At 30.4% G+C, this 22,153-nt stretch overlaps 1 protein-coding gene and 1 long non-coding RNA gene across 2 annotated transcripts; one reads left to right on the top strand and one right to left on the bottom strand.

Moving 5' to 3' along the window:
• The first annotated feature begins 11,813 nt into the window (after positions 1 to 11,813).
• On the top strand, positions 11,814 to 17,929 carry LOC109808913 (NAC domain-containing protein 7). Its single transcript, XM_020372097.3, has 4 exons — positions 11,814 to 12,535; positions 14,752 to 14,934; positions 15,040 to 15,311; positions 17,055 to 17,929. Exons 2-4 carry the CDS (start codon positions 14,775 to 14,777, stop codon positions 17,703 to 17,705), a joined length of 1,083 nt encoding a protein of 360 aa, XP_020227686.1. The 5' UTR covers positions 11,814 to 12,535; positions 14,752 to 14,774; the 3' UTR covers positions 17,706 to 17,929.
• LOC145958372 (uncharacterized) lies at positions 17,024 to 20,930 on the bottom strand. The gene is made up of 2 exons (XR_014434114.1): positions 20,249 to 20,930; positions 17,024 to 17,693 (listed from the first exon to the last, which is right to left on the bottom strand). It is a non-coding gene; the product is annotated as an uncharacterized LOC145958372 (long non-coding RNA).
• Between the last annotated feature and the right edge of the window lie 1,223 nt (positions 20,931 to 22,153).

Below are 22,153 nucleotides of genomic sequence, written 5' to 3'. Positions count from 1 at the left end.
TGAATCCACCTGCCAACTCTCATACTTGTCGAGCCGGTCACCTGATCATACTATCGGCTCTAATACCACTTATTGTGCACTAGGGGTTACCACACATACACACATGTCTCAACATTGGTGAGATATTGTTCGTTTTGGGCCTAAGCCCTCACGATTTTGCTTTTGGACATCACCCAAAAGACCTCTTAACCAATGAAGACAACTGTGTGTATATAAATCCATATTCATCCTCTTGTTTGAACGATGTGAGACTTTGCTTGTATCTCAACATGTGTTTAGGTGAATAGTTGTAAAATCGATTTTAGTTAAAATTAATTTTTATGTAAAGTGGTTTATATTCGCACGCTTTTATCTTGAAAGCGAGGTAAACACGTTTATGCAAATTTTAGTGTAAATTTTTCACTCAACACAAAATCTATATTTATCTCTTATAGTCAAATTGAAGTTTCTTCGAGGCAAAACTAAATTTTACCTAACAATAACTAAACATCTATATATATGTGCATGTTTGGGTTGAATTCACCTATGCTTTCACATCGTATTGGAAATAATCTTGTATAGCTTCCAAGTTTTTATTGAGAGATGAAAAAATAAGGACATATATATGCACGTCTTTTAGCCGAATCCAAACAAAACACTACTAGAAAATTGCAAAATAGCGACCGAAATTAGCGACCAAAATTTATCAGTTGCTATTTAGTGACTGATTTAGCGACCGATTATGAAAAATCAAAATAGCGACCGTTTTAGCGACCCAAATAAGTTGTCGCTAGAAAATCGGTCACTAAATAATTTTTTTTTTTTTAGCGATGGAATTAAATTCGGACGCTAAATTATAAATTTTGATTTTTTTTAGCGATGGAATTAAATTCGATTTCTATTTCAGTCGCTAAATTATAAATTTTGATTTTTTTAGCGACGAAATTGAATTCGGTTGCTAAAAAGTAGTTAAATTTAGCGACGAAATTAAATTTGGTCGCTATTTCGGTCGCTAAATTATAAATTTTGATTTTTTTTAACGACGGAATTGAATTCGGTCGCTAAATAAATAGTTAAAATTAGCGACGAAATTGAATTCGGTCGCTAAATAGTAGTTAAATTTAGCAACGGAATTGAATTCGGTCGCTAAGTATTAGTTAAAATTAGCGACCGAATTGAATTCGGTCGCTATTTCGGTCGCTAAATTAGAAATTTTGATTTTTTAGCGACAGAATTGAATTCGGTCGCTAAATCAAAAATTTTGATTTTCTTAGCGACGGAATTAAATTCGGTCGCTAAATATTAGTTAAAATTAGTGACGGAATTGAATTCGGTCTCTAAATCAGAAATTTTGATTTTTTTAGCGACATAATTAAATTCAATCGCTAAATATTAGTTACAATTAGCGATGTAATTCTATTCGGTTGCTAAATATTAGTTAAAATTAGCAACGAAATTCTATTCGGTAGCTAAATATTAGTTAAAGTTAGCGACGAAATTCTATTCGGTCACTAAGTAAAACTTAAAAATATTTATAAATTACTTAAAAGTGATGATAATATTTTTGTTGAGTATCGATCCCATTTTCTTTTTTTTGTAAGAGTAAGACATTAATTTATATTAAAAAAATATTTATATGCACTCCTACATAATTAATACCAATATTTTTAGACAGTTTTTTAATTAGAGTATATGAATTTTAAAATTTCTTATTTATTTTGATCCATATTTATAATATATATTTCTAACTTATGATAACTTTATTTTTAAATGAATTTTTATATTTAACTTTTAAATTAGTATTTTATTAATGGTTGATAATTAAAAATAAAACAAGGATAAATACATTTTTTGAATTTTATATCTTAGATTTAAGATGAATAAATATATTAAGTTAATTAATAATTTATTTAAAATGTTAAAATTTAATTTATAAAAATAATATTTTAAAAGAGAATGGTTATAATAACATCGGTGTAACTTTTACTAAGTATTACATCGTTCAATAACTTTATATTAAATGTGAATTTTATAAATTCAACCGTTAGATTGAAAGTTTTTTACTCTTAGATCATATATACAAAATCTTATATGAATTCAAGATGATTTGATACTTCATTCTTGTAAAACAAAATTGACGTAATATATTCATTTCAAATAAAATATGAACACTTTGATTACTTTTAAGTTGTTGTTTAATTTTATCAAAAATTGATATCAACATATAAACTGATATGAACTTTCAATCTATCGGTTGGATTTACAAAATTCACATTTAATATAAATTTATTGAGCGGTGTAATACTTAGTATAAAAGTTATACCAGTGTTATTATAACCATTCTCATTTTAAAATATATAAATTATTACTTAAACTTTTAAATTTATAATAAATAATTTAAATTGTATCATAAAATTAACTTTAAATAGAAATAAGTATATTGTTAATTATAAAAGTAAGTATATATATAAATAAAGATTAATTAAATATAATATAATTATTATTATTATATATTTATAACGGTCCGGATATACCAAAATGATAAGGATCCAAAAATAATATAAGTATGAGATTGGATAGTTGAGGATGACTTAAATGAATTAATTTGTACTACTTATACTAACAACATGCATTTGCTTTTTGGTAGCTTATCTCATAAGAATTTCACAGTTAAGCGTGCTCTACTTGGAGTAATGTAGGGATGAGTGACCTTTTGGAAAGTTTCCAAAAATTGTGTAATTAAGGACAAAACATGCTAAAAACTTAAGTATTGTGAAATAAAATCCTTAAGAGGCCAAATATGAGTAGTTCATAGCGACCAAATTTGCGACGTCTATAAAATTTAATAAAATAAAAAATAAATATTTAGCAACCAATTTAGCGACCGATTTATTCGGTCACTAATTTGGTCTCATATACTTCAATTTAGCGATCGAATTAGCGACCGAAATTTTCGGTCGCTAAATAGCGACTGGATATTTTTCGGTCGCTAAATAGTTTAGCGACCAGGGTTTTAGCGACTGATTAAATTCGGCCGCTAAGGTAAATAACGACCGATTTTTGCAATTTAGCGACCGATTTTGGTGGTCGCTAAATTGCATATTTTTTGTATATATATTTTACTAATATCATGTTGAACCATAAGTAAATTTTGTAAGACTTTGATTTTTTTTTCAAAATTAAATCGATACAATAGTGTTTATGAAATATTCTTTTTCTGGTTTTTAATTAAATAAAAATTATTTTAGAATTATTAATTGGACTGAAAATAGAAATGGTTGTTTTTTTTATAGAAAAATAAGTGTTGAATGAGCTGATGTGTTTTATTTAAAAATAATTGTCAGAATTTAGTTTTTGTGAGCCTAACACCAGAGCATTTAGAATTTTAAGACCTAGTATCTCCCTATTGCTTACTTTTTACTTTTATTTTATTTTATTTTTTGAAATTTTCATGTTGTCAAAGTTGTGAATAGTGGAGCAAAAAGTTTGAGAAATATTCATTGATGCATCCTTGTTATGCGAAATCTTCTTTATAGATGAGGGAAAAAGATTTATCTATCTCATTGGTGTGAAGATTAAATTATGAATAATTGGATTAGCCTCAATTTATCTTATAAGTTTGTATTTTCTATTTTAATTACTCTAGGCGAGTTGTTAATACTCGAATAAATTTTGTTTTTCCTATCATGAGTTATGAAGTATCGACTCCAACATAAACACTAGGCATGACATAGACACTATAATGATCCAATAAGTCTCTATATTTATTATAATTTAACAACTAAGTAGTGAAAAATATAATACATCAAACCTAGGATTCTCATACAATCAGTATCTTGATATTCATGCAATAATATATATGTATAAGAATAAAAAAAATTAAAGTATAAAACCCCTAAGTGATATTACAACTCAATCTTGTACATATATAGACATGAATATCAGAACACAAAACAGTTGCTTGTCAAGTAATAACTAGCTGTATTAGAACAACCTCTACCAAAATAAGCATTACCAATATGACACAAAATCCTACTAGCCCTCCAATCTAATATTGTCCTACTATCATAATAATATGATCATTGCAGTTCAACAACATGAAAAAACAAGAGTAAACTTGTATGCAAAGAAAATAACATATTATAAAAACAATTAAACTAACTATAAAAACATCTTCATGTCAATTATATAACCACAACCATAAGCTTAATTTTATATACCTCAATGCTTCCCGGGTCAACTCACACACACTTAAGTTATATCTTCTATAACTTAATCCTATAGTTATCTCAACTCTAACTACCATGCCACATAGGACAAAAATAATTAAAAAGCCATAAAACATCATTCTTAATTACATATATCATCAATATACATAATTAAAAAAATACGATGTTATAGATACAAATCACGATCTACTAATACCATAGTGTCAAATTAGTGAAATGACATCTTCAATATTTTTTTATAGAATGTTAATTCAAGTGATACAATCATTGTACATGATCGATGATATTAGTAATTAGATTAAGTATATAAAATTACATATAATTTTAAATTTATTTGGTAGTTCATTATATCAATTTATTTTAACATATTATATGATATTCAAAATATATGTAAATATCTATTATTAGATAACATATACATAATAGTCCAAATCATTTGAAATTTGACATATGTGATCATGAGTATAATATCATCAAATACAATGATCGAGTCGGTTGAATTTGCATTCTATAAAAAATATTGAAGGTGTCATTTTACAAATTTGACACCACAGTGTTAATAGATAATGACCCAATATGTGTATGTGTGTATGAGGTTTACTATTATACTTACCCCTTTGTTTAGTTCGAATGCATTAGGAATCTACACAAAAAATGACAAAAATAACCCCATAAGTAGTTATTTTGTTTTAACATATTTAATTTAAAGATAGTATAGTAATTTATCATATATATATGCAGGAAAAAGAACATTTTTTTCTTTTTCTCATCTTGATCTTTTTGCATAACATGATTGATGGCTTCAACCACATCCTCTCATGAAATATGGGAATAGTGAGGTTTTAATCTTTCGGGACATTCAAGTTTAGTGAATATCCATGATCCTTGCCTTGATGTTGTACATTCTTGCCAACCCCCAAATTTTCATCCACCTTGTTAAAACCTATTATGCTATATCATGTGAATGAATGATTTGTTGTTTAGACTTGTAAATGTTTTTGACATTCAACTCTAGTTGTGCAAGTGGTTCCCTTTGTCGCACATCCATAGTGCCCACTCTACCTTCTACTAAATTCATTAACAATGTTTTGTATAAATAAAGTATTATTTATCAAATCACTTTTGACTCTTACAAAAAGATAAACTGATGTAATCTTTGACACAAAAACCTTTCTAGGTTTTTGACATAAGTATACTTTGACTATAAGTCTCTTTTGACTTTCTCATTAATAAAGTTTAAAAGAAACTTTGAGAAAAATAACTATTGTCTTCTAAAAAGACAAAATATTTCAATTTTGGGTTGGAGAGACAATTTGAATAGTAAACTAATTAGAGCTTGAATATTTTTAACAACATGTGTTCTCCATTTTCAAGAAAGTTCCACATCTATTTATAACTTTATTAAGGAGATGGTCATTGTAACTTCCCTTCTTGTGTCCTTTCTCTTTGTTGGCTTCATCTACTTCTTAACATGAACATCGAAGAAAACTATTAAAGCACAAGATTATTTGCATTAATGCTCCCTTTTATCTGACCACTTCTTATCTAGTAGTAGGGTGTTCTTATCTTGCTTTGCTCATAGTGAAAACAAATTTTGTGGAGTTGTTTAGAGTAGGTTGACTTCTTTGTAGAGAAACAATTTTTTTTATAGACAAAAGTGGGAGGCAAAATTTGTCTTCTTGTTAATAAAGCCTCTTTCCAAAGATATGTAGCTCATTCACTTTGTAGAATTATTAATCCTTATGTCGATTTCATTTTATTTTATTTTGCAAAGGACCAAAAAGAAAAAGGCATCAATTCATTTAAGGAACAATTAATACAATCTATGGTGTCCCGTCTATTACAAGTGATACTTATAAATTATACATATAGAACAAAGAGCTCAAAGATACTTTGTTTGAAGCATAAATTCACAATAAAGAATATGTTTCAAAAACTTTGTTATGTTATAATCAAAACATAATCACAAATAGGAGTCCTAATTCATTCTTTGAACTAAAACCCTTTGTAGTTCTTGTGCTTAGTGTGCATGGAGGTTTCAACGATTACTAGGAGACCAAATAGTTAGTGTGGCTCTCATGCTTAGTGAAACCTTTGCCTTACTTAATGCCAAAAGAATAGAGATGCATTCTATTCCTTTATGAGTCTCATACCTAGTGTGTGGAGACCCTAGGTTAGTTAATGACCTAGAATTGGGGTTCTATGAACTCCTTTTTAAACTCACTTTTTTTTAGTCCAATTCCTCTTAGTTTTAACTCAAGTTTATGTACTCATTCTCAATAGGTTATTCGGTACAAAGGAACACATACAACATCAATTGAAAAATCATAATATTATGACACTAAATTGGACCCACAATTAATTCACATCTTGAGGGAGATAACTCATTAATTTTCCCTTATTTGAAAAAGGTGTTCTCCTTCATGGCAAATGTGTAATGACATTGATCTTCAAGCTTCTTGCTTTTGATGATTTACAACACTAGGATTTCAAGAGAAAAACACCAAACAACATAGTATTAAAAATAAAACTAGAAGCCTGTTTGGATACAATTATCTTATAAGTGCTTTCAAGAACTATTCTCAATTAGAAATAACTCTTTATTTTCATTTTTCCAATAGATAAATTCTCAAGAACACTTTTATGTCAAATAAAATCTATATCAAACTCAAATAACCTTTATAAAATAGTTGGGACAAGCCCAACACTCCTTTTTAATTAAAACATCAACCCTATTTTTTTTCTTTTTCAAAATCCTCTTTTCATGGCATTTTACTCTAAAATACTTATTACTAAGTTAAAACATTATAAAAGAGCGGATGTTAAATAGAAATAGTCGGTACGAGGGATTGAATCTGATGTAATAGAATGACTTACAGAATTAATTCAGTATACGTAATCCTATTTTTTTTTTTTTTTTATCAAATTAATCAACATTTCGATCAGTTTTTCATTCAAACTAAATCCTCCTCTTCCTACTACTTCATTGGAAGTCCATTATCTTTTACACAACATAAAATCCTCCTTCTAATACCAACAATCTAGAGTCCTAAAAGGCTTAGGACTTCAATCCAGACATTTTTCTTTTACTATAAATTCTCAAGTTCCATGCATGGCAACTTGGCTATTTCTCCACCCATTTTTCAAACAACCCTAGCTATATATCCATTCTGCTCGTCATAACTTTTATGCATGTCTTATATACCAAGAAATTTTATTCCAATTACGCAGATCTATCAACTCTAATAAATTCAAAAAGAACTTCTTAAAATCCCTCATTAACTTTTTTAATCATTTAGCGTTTTCCTCCACCGTATTAAGACACACAGCGGTAGTACTCTACCTATAATCAATTAAGATTAGGAAATTTGGGTGGCATGATGTTTGATCAGGCTGAAGTTTGCTATAAAAACATATTACCGGCTTTACAAACGTGGAATCTTAGCCAGAGGAATAGAAAACAACAATTTCTAGGCTCTCTTCGCCGAGAGAATGCTGTGAGTGTAAGCTATGAAAGAAACTTATATTAATTTGACTAGCCTAAAAAATAATTTTGACTAAAATAATTTTATTTAGTACGTTACATTAAAAAAAATTAACTTATTTTCATATCTTACTTCAACTATGAAAATAAGTTAGGTTATGAACCATGTAATTTTTTTTTTTATTAATTACTTTAATTTTCTTGCCTCAAATAAATAAATTTTTATATCATTTTATGTTTATCATTTAGTCATATAAGATACTTTCAATTCAATCAATTAACTTACAAATTTTTAATTTTTTGATTATTAACTTATAATTTATAAGTTTTCAACTAATTTATATACCACTTTTACCATATACAAGTAAAATGGTAGGTTTCAAAATTCTATGTAAAACAGTAAAGAGACGTTTTTCAAGTTATATTTTTCAATTCTAAAAAATAAGGTAAGAATATCTATTCCTATGTTGGTAGAATATTAAAAAAAAAAAAGCTTAAATATATCTTATTCTCAAGAATGTTAAACCTTTTGTATTTGACATACTTCTCATTCTCATGGTGAAAAATGAATATCATATAATGGAAGTTACTTTCTTTAATAACTATCTCTTTCCATTTATTATTTCAAATTTCTTCATTAGTTTTCACCTTTTAATTAAATAAAAAATTCTAAAATTAATATATGTGAACCAAACATAACCAAACATGTCCATGGTAATAATATTTTAAGAATGAAATTTTAGGAAACACAATATTATACTCTGAAATAAAACACCCTAAGAAGTAAGAAAAGGATAATGACGTACTCTCACATAATCACATTCCTTTGGAGTTTATACTCGACTTAATTACTCATTTACGCTCATAAAATAGATTAACAAGTAAAGTAATAATAAAACATTCGATGATACATTATACGCATACTACGTTTGGTTTAATGAAGTTAACTTATAAAATATAGTTTTATTTATTTATTTTGTAAATTTTTAAAAATTAAAAATAAATAATTGTTTCTCTAAATTTTTAAATTGTGCTAAACACATGGTTCGATTCAAAAATAAAATAAACATAAAAAAGGTGTGAAAAATCATGAGGAAAAAAGTTAATTGATAACATAGAGTGTATAGGATAAGCCAGAGAATGTTGGAGTAAGATGGCAGGAGCAGATAAATATAGTCATATGTTGCAAAGGGATATCGAGAGCTTTTTTTGAATTTTTATAGAACGCTTTTTGAGGAGTTGCCCATCCTCACTTGAACGTGGGGAACCAAAACAATTATGTGTCTATATCAGCAATCATTATCTATGACCCCACTCTTTACCTCTGGTGTCTTCCACTTGCTCACCCCATTACTTTCGGGCTAATACCGCTTGAGAAGAAACAAAGTTTTATCTTATGTTTTGAAATGTCCAAAACTACCGCTGAACTTCTGATAATAAAGAATATACAATGTCTAAGTAAACCTTTTTCATATAGGCTTTTAGCAGAACTACTTTTAGAAAAAAAGGATGATTAATTTGATTAATTTTGATGCATGTTTGTGGTTTCATGAACCTAGTTTATTTTATATGAAATTGTTATCGTTTTTATGAAAACAAGGGTACATAGTAATTAAAATAATGGGTTGAAGGAAGCTAAGGTTGTAGCGCGTAGGCATGGTGGGGACAGGATGACACTTGGATAACGTCTGAGACTTTTGCTTCACTTCTTTGCTAGTTTCAACTTACAGACAAACCATTGTGCACTGTAAACTCTCTTACTTTAGCTTTTATCATACCCTTTTCTTTTGCCCTCCCCCGCTTTTCTCGATCTTTAGCCGGAGTTCCATGGCTTAACGTACCGGCATGCACAACCACCAAACACTTTGCAACACGTGTCATTCTTTTTATGGTTCAATGTTTCTAACATTGGTGTTGCCACACCCCTAAAATCTTATAATGCTCTTAGAAACTTCACGACTAATTCAACGGCTTATGTACAGTGCACGTGCTTTATTTTTAGTAGAACCTTTTATTTATCTTTCCACAGTAGTATTTATACATTTCAGTAATACTTTTGTTTACCTTTTTCTATTCTCTCATTTTGTTACATCACATTGTTTAATTTATCATACTTTCACTAATTATATACGACTAAAGATTTTTATAATCGCTATCACGTGACGGCCTCTAATGACACGAACACGAGGCTTAAAATTTCAAAACAATAACTATATTTTGTTTTGTTTAAAGTATTACTTAAAAAAATTGGGAAAATACTAAATATGCATTTTTAAAAAAAAGATGAAACCAACTTGAAGTAATACAGTTGACAAATAACTACACTCTTTATTATTCAGTAATTCAACCTCCTTATCTATGTGTATAAAAGAATGTTTGTTAAAAATAATCATTTTCTTTAATAAAAATAGAATTAATCTCTTAAATGAATCTTTACATGATCATTTAATCACAATTTAAGATAAATTATAAGTGTATTAACTTTTATCCTTTTGATAAAGATATTAGGGCAACAAATCTTAAATTTGGATGAAGTTTATCCCTTAAAAAACAATTTATATATGATAGATTAGTTTCTGAATATTGACACAAAGATGGTAGGGCAACAAAAAAGAAAGATAGTTGTTTTTAATATTTTGTTATGATTTTTAGAATAATTAAAATAAAGTCTCAAATGCGCCAAACCAAATAACGGATTCGGAGCCAGTAGCAATGGTAATGAACTTAAGACAATGCTGAAGCCGAGTTCGGCTTGGTAACATGAGCTGAGAGGCTTAGCAGACTCGTCCATTGCCAATGAATTGATAAATAAGAATGTGATTTTTTAATATTATCTTTATACCAGAAGGTGTATTTGGAGAGGTGTCGCTATCGTATTGCCTACGGTCGGTTGGTGGGCCCAGATTGAGGAAGCTTTAGCAACAGATTTTATTTATTTAATAATATAGTGTAGAAAAGGAAAAAGAATTATACACTGCAGACAGATTTAAAAAATAAAAAAGAATATTGCGGACCAACCAACCAGGGCTCGCGTGCTGTTGCTGCAACTGAAAAAGAATTATTATTATTTTCCGAAACCTTAAAATGATGCAGCACTTGTGTGTTACTAATTTATTTGCACTTTTTGAAGAGCACCACACCAGCAACTGCAACACTGCTTCGTTCAACACCTCATTTTCACACAGCAGGAGAGGGAGCTAGCAAGATGTGGACCAACTAACTTTACGCAACACTTAACAAAAACCAAGATATTTTTATAAAGATAAATAACTAACAAAATCAATGGATCATGGATGTTCATATTGGGAACACATAAACCTCTGTTTATATAAGCAAAAACAATTTCAGGATATTAAATGTTGAAAATGGTCAGACCACATCAAATTAAACAACCGCATTGTGCTTAATTTCTATACTAGAATGTTTTTTTTTTCTTCTTCTGAAAAGGTGAAACAATTAACTACATGGAGTACAAGGAACTCGAGTGTTTTCATTAACAATTTGCTAATGCTAGAATGTGTTTATTAACTAGGTACAATTATAGCTGAAACACCCACCGGGGAAAATAGTGATTTCTTTTATCAACGTATTTGGATAAATTAACTTTAATTGATTATCCCAATGAGTGTACTGGAAGTTTAGCTCACCTTTTGATCATTCAATCGATCAACCTTCTCTTTTACTATTCATGATCAAATTGTTGTTGCTAATAAACGATTATATTATACAATTAGTTAATTCTATTAGGAGAAGGCATGTGACACATTTTGAACAACTGAAGAAACCCTATATTCCTGTATTCCTATATATACAAAACACTAAACTTTTTTTTTCTAAATCTGATCGTGTACACCACGCGGGGTGGACTCAACTAGCAAACGAATTGGAATATCCTCATCAGTGTAAAGATTATTTTTTTTTTGGGCATAATTAAGGGGATTGTGTAACTTTTGGCGGGAGGGAGATGTTATAAGTTATAACCATTAAGGGTCACCACTTAAACAAAGCAAAATGAAATCCTTAATCGATTGCCTATCATTATCATAATTTTTGTTGATTCATATATTTCATTATTTGTATATGTATATTTTAAAGAACCCCATTCGATTCGTTCTCACGGTTTGATCTATGTTGCGTTCTCTGTTCTTCGGCCCCGGCTACCTCAAACGTTAACACCACATCATTGCTTTTAGGTCTCTATCAGTTGCTGGTGGGTGGACTTAGAGGTTGACATCTCTTTCTCTTTCTCTCTCATTCTCATTCTCAAGCCGTTTTAGCGCCACCCTTTTATCACTCAGCTTACAGCAATCTAGCTCCAACCAAATAAAGAGAGAGAGAGAGAGGGATGAATGCTTTATTAGGGTTCTCATATTTGCTTCGTTTCATCCACTGCTCCTCCTGAAACCCTGAAACCTCTCTTTTTCCTTCTCTTTTCTCTCTTCTCTTTCTCAATAATCCTCGGGATCTGATCTCTCTCTCTCTTCTTGCGAATAGCAACTACTACTTGACGCAGTTGCTGAAAGCAAAGAGGTTTGAGGACAAGGAAGGAGGAGATTCAGTTCAATTCCCGAGGAAAACAGTTAACTTTCCACTTTTCTTTTCTTGTCTTTTTTGTCCGCTTGTGTCTCCTTGCCTTTCTTTCAGTGCTGTTTTTTTGTCTGGTTCTCTTGGATTTCATTTGACCAACTTGCTACAAAAAGGTTGTTCACGAAAGATAGCTTAAACTAGTTTCTCATCAACCTTGTATAACTGAGGATTTAGTGCTGTGAACGAAGTTTTTGGTTTCATCAGATCCGCACCGGAATTCTACTAGTTACATCCTTGGGGAGAGCAATATATCAAGGTTGTTCTTTTGCCCTTAGTTGTTTAACATGTTCTTTATTTAGTGCTTTACATATTTATCCACATCGATCTGCTATATCACATGGAGTTTGGCTTCTTTCTTCTTAATCTTAGTTCATGTTCTTTAGTATATATTTATCACGTGAATGTTCTAAATGATCAGCAGTGTTGAAATGGTGGATCAATTTATATATTCTATGTTTTAAGAAACAAAGCACGACAAGAAAAGACAAATAAAGGAGAAGCCGAAGTCAAATGGTAAAAGTCATAAAATCTTTGACAAGACTGTGATCTGTGTTCGGTTGGTGTTTGAATGTCATCCACACCAACCTCCAAATCATGCTTTAAGCCTTTAACCCCCTCACGCTGGTCCTCTTTTTGGTTTTACACCTAATAATACAAATTTATTTTCATATATATCCAAGTGCAACCTGGACAGACCACTGTTTCTGGTAATTGATGATGTTTTTTCCCCCCAAATCGCTTGAAGAAGGAGCTTCTAAGTCGTGCTATTTCGCCATTATGTAAATGTGACTTCCTTTGAGTGCTCTATCAAGCTCTTTGTAGGCTGGAAAGCTTAATGTTTGGTGCTATAGCATACAACATCATTCACTACTTCATACCACCCCATAATTGCATTGTAAAAAGTGTGTCTTCTATGCCGTGTGTCACAGACTAATTTTGTTTTTCTTCTTTAAGGAAAATGAGTCAACGTTTCACAAGGTAAAGTTTTGGAATATCTAGTATGGTTTTTCTGTGAAGAGATTACTCAGAGTCTCAGACAATCGATCATATATTTTTATATTTTTTTTACGTTTTTATATATCTTTTTTATTCAATTATATAACTTGAATTTGATATACGTATAGTGTTTGGAAAATATCTTCTTCATACTTAGTATTGTTTCTTTTTCACTTCATTCTTCTTGTATTTCTTCGACTTCTTTGGCGATTCATTGGATCTAATTAATCAAACCCAGCTGGAGGAAATATTACATTCAATGTTGAAAATGTGAGCTGAGGGGATAGACGAGAAAGTTCATGTATATTTTGAAAATTCTAATGACATGGTTATTTAATTAAGTTGTTTTGGGGCAGATTTGTTGGGTTTAAGACTAGGAATGCTTACCAGCGGTTTTTATTCTCAGAGTATAAATGAAGAGATCAATAGCTGATTCAGTCCTTCATACCGGATAATCACATGTGTCTAGTTGCAAAAGTTCCAACTTGAATGTATGTACAAATAATTGGAGGACAAGATGTGGTCTTTTGTCATCAATTATTTTGTTAATTCAAAACACGTTTTAGATAATCTTTTGCTTTTATGATACCATAAGGAGACTATAATGTTGTCAAATAGATAGTTAGATGCATATTCCACAACATATATTTCAGTAGTGGAAGAATTTAATTAACATGTATGTTTTCCGGTACAAAATTTCGAATCAATTCATATCCACTTTGTATCATTCGTTTTCTTTTCGCCCTTTCTTTCAAAACAAGGGACGTGTTCTATAATTACCAAGATTTTCTTTTTTGCTTGGTAATAAACTGACTTATCTGCAACTCAATCTTCGACACGTTGCTGTTAGTTGAATCATGCATGAGTCTGAGTAGCCTCTTTATTGATTATGGGTGCAGCATAATTGTTTCCTTATAAATCTTGTTGCTTTATGTAGAACGTTCATTAGCTACACATTGAAACAAAGCAACTGTTTTTTACGTAGTGTCTAAGACATGAATTACTATTCTTCATTTGCTTTGCTTTTCGACTTTTTATTTTGTAATATTTAAATCATTTTTTTTATTATATTATTATTTAAACTTCTAATACTATCTTGAGCCTTCATTCAGTTCAGCTCTATCAGTGTTCAATGTTCCCTTTTTCCTGATTACAAAGCGTATCAAGTGTTTTCTCAGGAGGATATGTTAGAAGTGACGAGTTTAGATCATATTAAGTTCTTATTCTTTGGTCATGTACTCGATCAAACGATCAATGTATCATATTGCCACCTGGCATTACATTGTTGTATTATTTTAAAATTTAAAGCACGTGCATATATAACTTGTGACATATTAATTATCATTTCTGGAGTGGTCAATTATGAATGTTTAAATATAAGTGGTAGCAATATTTTCGTTATAAATGCGAGAAAAAAATAATAAAACTTTATGTTTACAATACAGGTGCTAATTTTTGTTCTTTTTCCAAATACAGGTTTTAATTCTTTGAGAGCAGATATGAACACATTTTCACATGTACCTCCGGGCTTTCGGTTTCACCCGACCGATGAAGAGCTAGTTGGTTACTACCTTAGGAAAAAGGTAGCGTCTAAAAGAATTGATCTAGATGTCATCAAAGATGTGGATCTCTATAAAATTGAACCATGGGATCTCCAAGGTAATTTTTACAAAGCTTTAATTAATCAAAGCATTACATATACAAAGGTACATGTATCATTGTATATATAGTATATACACTCACATTTATTACTCGTGTAAACAGAATTATGCAAAATAGGAACCGATGAACAAAGTGACTGGTATTTCTTCAGTCATAAAGATAAGAAATATCCAACTGGAACTCGCACCAATAGAGCTACAAAAGCAGGATTCTGGAAAGCCACGGGAAGAGACAAGGCAATATACTCTAAGCATTGCCTGATTGGCATGAGAAAGACTCTGGTGTTTTACAAAGGTCGAGCCCCAAATGGACAGAAGTCTGATTGGATCATGCATGAGTACAGGCTGGAAACTAATGAAAATGGAACTACTCCGGTAATTAGCACCTCATTGCCCCCCTCTTTTGGTTTGAATATTTAAGAATTTAATCTCAAAAGTATTTACAGGTTTGGTTTCTAATCCATATATAGTTTTGCTTATTTGGATATAAATTCTTATTTTTTTTCTTAAATTTTGATTTCAATTAATTGATTCAGAAATTATTGATTTATGATTTTTACTCATTTGGGTTTTAATCAATACTTTTTACTCATTAGGATATTAGTCTTAATATTTCATTTATCAAAGATATCGGATCTTAAGGGTCTAAAACAATATATATATATATATATATATATATATATATATATATATATATATATATATATATATATATAAAGACTAAAATTTAAATATGAAGTTGTTAGAACCAAAATTAAAATAAATAAAAATTATGGAAATCCAAATCTTATTAAAATAATTGTTTTTGGCCATTTTATACTGCCTCAATGCAAGCCGTGATGTCCCATATAGTTTCTTCTATTAGTAGTCGAAATATATATTGTTTCATAATATTATCCAGCATCCCTAAATTGTCTAGTAAGTCACCCAAAAAATTTTCGCATACGTTTTATTTATTCATTTTTTTTATAACCAAGCATAATTCATATAACTTAGTTTTTGCTTAAATATATTTTAATTCTTATAAATATCTTCTTTTATCAGTTTTAATATTCATAAAATTTATTTTTTTTCAACAAATCTTATTATCATGTTACATTAGTGATGATGTAATACACATCTAAACATATTACTTTAGCAACTATTCTAAAATGACTAGAAACATTTTTTACATGTTTAAAATTATTTTACATGTTTAAAATTCATAAAATTATTTTACATGTTTAAAATTTATAAGAACTAAAAGCAATAAATAATTTTTTTTTGAAGAACTAAACGAAAAATGACTAGAAACTTCTTTTTTGTATTTCTTTTGTATGATTTCTCATGGCTTCCAATTGTAATAACTTGTAAGTATACTTTAGATCACACGAAATATTAAAAAAAAAAAAAAAAAAAAAGGCATATAGACTTTTGGAAGGGGGAAATTGCTTTAAATCGACTTCAACTAGATTATATAGACTTTGGTTGAATCATGGCTACCTGTTCACTTCCTTAATTTTTGTCTAGTATTAGCGTAAATCCAAATAGTTGGTAACAAAATTATTTTATCACCTTAGTAGATTGACTTATTACAAGAACCTTGTCATCAGTGATTTCTTTTCTAGCTTATATATATCATTCACAAAAAATGCTACCCAATATGAATTCCAGTTGTCAGACTAATAAGATGTATCTCGCTCTTACACCCATGCATTTTTTTCCATTTGTGAAAATTTGTACATCCCACTCAAAAGCAATGTTCTATAATATATTAAAGAAGAATAATGTCAAACACTAATGTCTTTATATTTGTAACATTAATGAAGTTTTTCGAGTTCTGTTGGAATTATTTCACAAAATAATATTCTGCTTCAATTTACATGCATTCCAACAACTAATTCACACGACATTAATCGTTTTAAGTGTTATACTGTACCCCCTAAAAATTAAAGCTCCAAATAATTTTTAAACCAACTACCAACACGTTCCTTTCTCTAAATTTTGTGACCCTGTAATGATCACCTAAGTATATATACCTTCTGTGTAACATTCTTAATTTCTACATGTGCTTTTATGTGGAATTTTAGTTGAAAAAACTAGGCCAGGGTTTAACTTTTAACCTTTTAATCATTCCAGGAAGAAGGGTGGGTTGTGTGTAGAGTGTTCAAGAAGAAAATGGCAACAATGCAGAAAGTGGGAGAGTATGATCAGTCACCCTGTTGGTACGATGACCAAGTTTCCTTCATGCAAGATCTTGAATCCCCAAGGCGCATTTCTCAGCCTTATGCATCATACCACCAGCACCAACCCTGCAAGCCTGAGCTCATGGAATTGCAATACAACATACCCCACGATGCTTTTCTCCAACTTCCTCAACTTGAAAGCCCCAAAGTTACTCAATCTGCAGCAAGCTTGAGTTGCAGCTCAGTTGTCCCTTATGGTTATGAAAACAACAACAATGGAAGCACCCTGCAGTTCTCATCACTTACTCAGGAAGAACAGATACAATATTTCCATCAACAAAATAATAACCATTCTCTCTATGGTAGCAATGATCATGCAGTTGACCAAGTGACAGATTGGCGAGTACTTCACAAATTTGTTGCCTCTCAGCTCAGTCACAACAACCAAGATGTTTCCAAGGAAAACAGTTATTCCAATGCACCTATCTTCCATGTGGCTGATCAACAAATTTCTGTGGTTGACAACGGGTCCAAAAAGGAGCAAGTTTCCCAGGAGTATGCTTCAACGTCAACCTCCAGTTGCCAGATTGACCTGTGGAAGTGAAAATTTATATATATAGTAAGTAAAAGATGCATAATACTAATTATAGGAATTACGTACAAGTGAATGTTGGAAAAAAAGACCATATAGTGTTGTTCCGTGTTCTTGTACATAATAAAACCATATGTTTTATATATATCATTAGTTGTTGAACTTCTGGAGGCTGGAGTATGGACCAGAATGTATTCATTATATTAATACTAAAGGCACTTTATCAATTCACAAAATTCGCCTATATTGCAAACAAATTAGTCCTCAAGGTCAACTCTACAGCAGGAAGTGATTGTGGGAAGAGTTCTGTGAATTAATGTTAAAAGTGTGATTTGTTCACTACAGTACCGCTATTAATTTTGCGTTTACAAATTATTAAATTTACATTTATTCAGTTTGTACTTGAAATAACCAATTACTTTGATCTACCAGAAGTGTTCTATAAGAATGGAGGGATGAGATTTGAGAATCTAAACTGAACATGCATCTGATATATACCTTCGTCTCCATTGTGCCAGTTTAGAATTGACTGTATGTCGAATTCTGCATGTGTACCATTTCTATATATGTAGTTTATAAGATGTGAAGATTTAAACAACAGCCAGAGTTAATCACCGAAAATCATTAACTAAACGCGTGTCTTCATTCGTTAGTTTTGTTCGTAAGAGTGGACAGCTGGACTCTCAGGTTAAATTTTAACGAGTTATGCTTTTACAATTGGGAAAAAGAAACCAATCATCTTTTTTTTATGTGTTTTACCTTATTTATTTTGTCAATGACTCGCTATTATCTACTTTGTATTTCGTTAAAAAAATTTACTCATATTATTTCTTACACTTCATGTAAGAAAGACTTCGTAACATATAGTAATGCTAATTACAATTACTCATAGTCATAAACGGGCTAAAATGATAGCATGTAAACTCATATTTTGTTAAGGCATACGAGTTTAATGAAACTATATATTCTAGAATTTGGCAAATTCTCAAGCTTAATAATGACATAGTGAGCTTGGATTTTTACATATGGTTTTTGTTCTTGGGTACTATCGTTAATTTGCCTTATTTTATAAGGGTTGTATTACTATTACGCATTTTTACAATTCATTTTTATTAATTTTTTTCCTCTTAGTTTTAAGAATATTATATTAGAATTTCTCATTCTGTAATATGTTTTGGTTTGTGAGGGTTTTCATTGTTATTTTTGTTCTTAAATAACAAAATAATTAATGAAGTGTTGAGACAAGGATAATATAACAGTTTGGTTAAATAGAGTTATATTTATTTTACAACTCTTTGCTTTGCTTTGTTATGAAGTTTAGATGTTAGTTAAGAATTATGTTATGCCAAGATATACGTTTTAAAAAGGATATAAAGAGGAATTTCACTCTATTGACATTTTGACAAAGATACAAAAGTATAAATATAATCGATAATATATGAACACTTCTATATTCATACACTTATTTTGACACATTTAATTTACTTCTCTTAGGGTCTCTCTCTTTATATTACTTACATATCACCTATCATATCTTCACTTCTTTTTATTTTATCTCTTTTTCTCTTTACATGTTAAATAATATCAAGGTATCTATTATAATTTTTTTTTCTTCTTAAATGCTATAACATGATAAGATTAGTGATATATATATTAAAAAGAATGTCAAATGACTGTTTGCAGATTGCAGTATACGAGAGTCCATATGTCATTATATAATATTTTTGAAGCATGTAAACTACCTTGTTTTTAGTCAATATATAGTACGAACTGGACCGTGTTAATTGTTGAGATTGCACAAGTTTACCTAAACTTTCGATTATACCTCGCCAATAAACTAATGTATGATCACTTGTAAATGGAGTCATTCTATCAGAAGTCATGTTTATTTATTATTTTTTCGAGGATACGATAAAGCCGATATCTTAACGCAAAAAACAAGTTGTGTGGGAAGATAAAACGTTACGTGACATTTCCCATATTAAATACTTTTCAAAATTAATTCTTCTTCGGAGTACTTATAGTTAAAGGGACAGATAGGATCAGTGTTAGTGTCTTTCTATGTATCAAAAACTACAGCGACATATAATTCAAGAGGGGGATACAAAATTAGAGAAAAATGGTATAATAAAAAAGTGTTGTCAGTGTAGTATTCCTTCTAAGTTCTGTGCATGTTGATGCGTGTAATTCAAAAAGGGTTGGAGCTTCTTAACTTTGAGATGTTGTTCCCTAAAACAATGCAGCAGTAATAGCTTAAAACTAAAAAGCAACTAAAGAGTAAAGCAAGCGGAGATCCAATATCCAATGAATCGCTAATGCATGCATGAAGTGTCAATCAAGAACTTAAAGCTATACCAAACTTCTATGGAATTGATCAAAATTCACGAGTTTAACAGTACAGTTGATTGCAAATTGAAACAAATGATCATATCAACTTGTCGAGAAGATACAGATTACTGGAACTCTTGAATCCTAAAATACCATTTTATATCATACTAATAGTACTATTATTACCTCAACTAAGAGACATATTTCGCTCCATATTCAGGGCATACCTGTGTTATATATGAAGATGGTTCCTCAGCGTCACCTGCCAAAACATTCCTCCTTCTAGCTCATGCGTTCTCTTGGTCTCTTGCTATAACGTGCTACTTTGAGTACTCAGTGTGCGAGTGGTCATACACAGTCTCAAGTGTTTCAACATAACCGGGTCCAAGTAGAGGGATTATTCAAAAGTTCCACCATGTGACGTGAGTTTTCAAAAGTTGCTGGTTTATATACCCGTAACAAAGCAAATAGATCTTAAAACAGCCAATCATATGTGAGATTGCGATTCAAGGACAAGGAGTAGTTGTTATTTGTGTGGCTGTCATTGAAAATTGAGGACAAATAATAAATTCTTTTGTCGGAGTCAATTAAAGAAAGAAGCAAACTAAATTCCTTTCAAGTAATGGCACGACACAATGATTAGGCGTGCTCCCATAAACTTAATCATGATGCATGTTTCAACTCATAGTCAGACTCGTCACTTGCACAGAAAGAGAGGAGTGTGAAAGAGCTTAGCATGCTTGCCTGAAGGATTCTCTCATATGGATGAGGATTGAGGAGGGAGCACCACCAGAGCAAAACTTTAATCAAAAGTTTCTTTCGTACCTCATTTGACTTAATGACTTGTAGCTGTAGTCTTTATTAGGGTTTATCCTCATAATATTGCTTCACATGTTTTCTTCGGCATAATAGAGTAGAGAGAGATTATAGCCTTGTGTTCACCCTGAAATTAAAGCCAAAACAAGCAAGTCATGCGCATTGATGCCGTGTGTGACTGAATAAGTGGGGTTTATTTTTTGGTTAGATTGACCATGTTATTCAGCTCCATATTAAGGTAACAATAACATCGTTACAATGTCCTCGTTCAGTTCCCCAAATTTTCCAAACTCCCTCAGTTACCGGAGTTACAAAAATGCTCATCCTTCTTGCCAAATACAGTAATCTCTTTAATTAATAGAAAAATTGAAATAAATTTTATTAAAAAAAAAGTAAGAGGGAAAGAGAAAAGATACCTTAGTTCTAATTCAAGTTATGGATTTAATTCCTCAAAAGTACAGATACGCTTTAAATAAAACTACTATAACATATTACTTTGCCTTGTTGATTTGAAATAATTAAAATTTTGATATTTTCAATTTCATATCCATTTTTTTTTATAATTTACATATACATTAAAAATAAATTATGAAGTTTTTAATTAAAATTTTAACTACTAATATCCTAATTAATAAATGGTTTATTATTCTGTATTTTATTTTATAAAAGTATATTCGAGACTATAGGTGCCAAATCCTTGAATTAATACATTAAAATTACTGTCATACATAGGACATGGATGCATCTAAACCCCCTACGCACAATTTCCGGAGTCACAACTCACAACGTCCTTGCCAAGAAAACTAAATGTTCTTTTAATAAAAATGAAATTATGATAAATTACGCGTAAGAATGGCAACGGGGCGGGGCGGGTACGGGTTTCATGATACCCGTCCTCGTTCCCGCAAGTTAAACTCATCCCCATCCCCGTCCCCATACCCGTCGGGTATAGATTTTCATCCACATCCCCGTCCCCGTCGGGTATTGGGTATACCCGTACCCGTACCCGTCAATTTTTTTATTTTTTATTTTTTGTAAAAAAAATGATATTTTTAAATTATTTTTTTTATTATATTATAATTATAATTAGATTATTTCTTTATCTCATATTATAATAAATAATCGCACATAAAAAAATATTAAAATTTTTTAATATAATTAAATTGAAAGTGAATATTAAATTAAAAATGAGAACGGGGACGGGTATGAGTACGGGTACGGGTACGGGTACAGGGCGGGTAAGTACATACCCGTACCCGTACCCGTACCCGATTTAATATATCGGGTTTTACCCGTACCCGTACCCGTACCCGGTC

The sequence above is a fragment of the Cajanus cajan genome, chromosome 5 (assembly GCF_000230855.2).
Source record: "Cajanus cajan strain Asha chromosome 5, NIPB_CcT2T_4, whole genome shotgun sequence".
Classification (NCBI taxonomy): Eukaryota; Viridiplantae; Streptophyta; class Magnoliopsida; order Fabales; family Fabaceae; genus Cajanus; species Cajanus cajan.
Note: the sequence above shows the minus strand (reverse complement) of the source record. Positions and strands in the feature narration are given on the sequence as shown.

Bases quoted from the DNA above. Each gene is read 5' to 3' on its own strand.
- LOC109808913 (XM_020372097.3), top strand. From the start codon at position 14,775: ATGAACACATTTTCACATGTACCTCCGGGCTTTCGGTTTCACCCGACC. The intron at 14,935-15,039 runs GTAATTTTTACA...TCGTGTAAACAG, and splicing joins TGAACCATGGGATCTCCAAG to AATTATGCAAAATAGGAACC. The intron at 15,312-17,054 runs GTAATTAGCACC...TAATCATTCCAG, and splicing joins ATGAAAATGGAACTACTCCG to GAAGAAGGGTGGGTTGTGTG.